Here is a 2,286-nt window from a genome sequence, read left to right as displayed (position 1 = left end):
TGTACTGAATTGGTTATTCTCAATATGCCAAAATAGTAACCTAATGCTGTGAATATATTTACAAAAAAAGAAAAGTGTCATATATACGTCACCAACAGGACTCACTACTCAAGAAAGTCTTAATCATTTTACCTTTTGGAGCAAGATTTCTCGATGCCGAATTTCTAGTACTAGTCTTATATTTTAATTTTTTTCTTTCTTCTTTAATTTGCTGTTCTTTTTGACATAATTTCTCTTCTTTCTGAATTTTTTTTTGCTCTTCAGCTTTTCTTTGATATTCTTTCCAGGCTTCCAATTCTTTAGTGGCTTTTATCCGTTCATTTTCTTTCATATCTTCTATTTTTTTCCTCTCTTCTTCTTCAATCTATAAAAATTGCAATTACCAAATTCTTTAAAATACATAAAAGCAACATTTCTTTAAATGAGAAATTCATTACAATAATTAATTATTCATACCTCTAAACTCTTGCCATTGTATCTGTAACAACAGATAGTAGTGAATTTTGAATTAAAATGGGAAAGGTAAATGATTCAGGAGAAAAACCACTGGTGTTGGCATCATGAAACAAGTTTTAGTCCCAGATCTACCATTAGCTATATGATCTTAGGCAATCACTTTCTCCAACCTCAGTTTACTTATGTGTAAAATGTGGGCAGGCATTCAATTAGATGATATCTAAGGGCTTGGTAGAAAAAATAATATAAATTTATTATTCTAGGAGTTAAGCCACTTCTCTCAAAATCTATACACACACACCCCAACACATATACTCAAACATTTGCTTTTCAGCTTATCCCAAGTCTTACCCTGTCAACTGAAGTTGTGTCAACTGAACAGGGAACAGTAGAAAAGGAAATAGGAAGGACGAACAAGATGGTCTGTCTCTGGTGGGTGGAAATATTTGAAGTCTTAATCCTGCTGTAAAACCTATGTTTGCACTAGCAGTTGTCTGACACTTTCAAAGAGCTAAACATCAGGTGAATTTGAAAGCAGTATCTTGTACAGGTGTGTGGCAACTTTTCTCCCTTTCACAAACTTCCCTCACATGGGCAAGAAAAAAAAAAACCTGTGAAATAGAGTACCTAGTTGGTGTACATGATTGCCTCCATGTATCTGACTTTCCTATGGTAAGAAAAATTTCTTACCTCTATCCACTAGAGAAGCACTTACTTCAACGATCAAAATGTCTGTGCTATCCAATATAGTAGCCACTAGCCACAGGTGGCTAATTAAGTACTTCAAATGTGGCTACTGAGACTCAGGAACTGAATTTTTAATTTTATTTAAGTTTCATTAATGTACATTTAAATTAATTTACATTTAAATAGGACATCTGAAGTGGTTCTAGAATATGGATATGCTAGGATGAAGGTCCCTAAAGGTTGTATTACTTTAAAAGAGAGATTTAACATTACAAGTATGAAACCTGTGCACTCACTACTCTCTTCTAGAAGACTGATTATTTTCCTGTGAGATGCTGACTTTAAAATAAATTTCACAGGACATTGAATGAAAATTTCCTGTAGTCCCAATTTTACCTCAGGCTTAAATTAAGCACAAAATATGCTAATTATTACTACATATTCTAAGTTCAGAGAGTTGCCAGTGAGCTGCCAACAGACTGAATCAGGAGGAATCTACTCATGGCAATGAAACAAAATTTAAATGACTCACAATAAGGCATGATGAACACTCTGTGTTAGAGAGGAAGCCACAACCTAAAAGAAGACGACTTCACCCAGCCTAATTATATGTCTGCCTTTTTTCACTCTCTGCCCCAAGACATGAAAAAGGGAGAATATGTGAAGAGTTAGACACCCTCACCCATCATAATCCCTGCAAGAAGAATGAATTTTACATGAAGTTTTTAAAATGCATAAGGCTAAATCTTAATTACCAAAATTGAGACTGTTCTTACAATGAAAAATAACAGGAAAGTTCTGGTATTCTAGCCAAGATGTAGTTAAGGGAGCTATATGCATAATGTTAATTTATAATAAGCTATATTAGAGACAGAAATAGTCCAGCTCTTCAGGGAGAAGTGATGAAGAGGAGAAACCAAGTAAGGCTTCACAGAGTAAGTAACAGAAGGAACTACAATGAAGAGAAAAACATGAAGAAGAAAGTAACACAAAGCTTATGAAAAACAGAAAAGAGAGACTACATGCACCAGAGAAAAACAGAGTGTACATTGACCGGGCGCGGTGGCTCATGCCTGTAATCCCAGCACTTTGGGAGGCCAAGGCAGGCAGATCATCTGAGGTCAGGAGTTCGAGACCAGCCTG

General features: G+C 35.2%; 1 protein-coding gene across 1 annotated transcript in view; it reads right to left on the bottom strand.

The window, feature by feature from the left end:
- Positions 1–2,286, bottom strand: part of DYX1C1 (dyslexia susceptibility 1 candidate 1) — a 78,502-nt gene that overhangs the window by 49,550 nt on the left and 26,666 nt on the right. The window contains exon 4 of the mRNA XM_011940572.1: positions 133–364. Coding sequence (XP_011795962.1) covers positions 133–364 — 232 coding nt within the window. The remainder of the gene's footprint in view (positions 1–132; positions 365–2,286) is intronic.

This window comes from Colobus angolensis, unplaced genomic scaffold, assembly GCF_000951035.1.
Source record: "Colobus angolensis palliatus isolate OR3802 unplaced genomic scaffold, Cang.pa_1.0 Scaffold19, whole genome shotgun sequence".
NCBI lineage: Eukaryota > Metazoa > Chordata > Mammalia > Primates > Cercopithecidae > Colobus > Colobus angolensis.
Note: the sequence above shows the minus strand (reverse complement) of the source record. Positions and strands in the feature narration are given on the sequence as shown.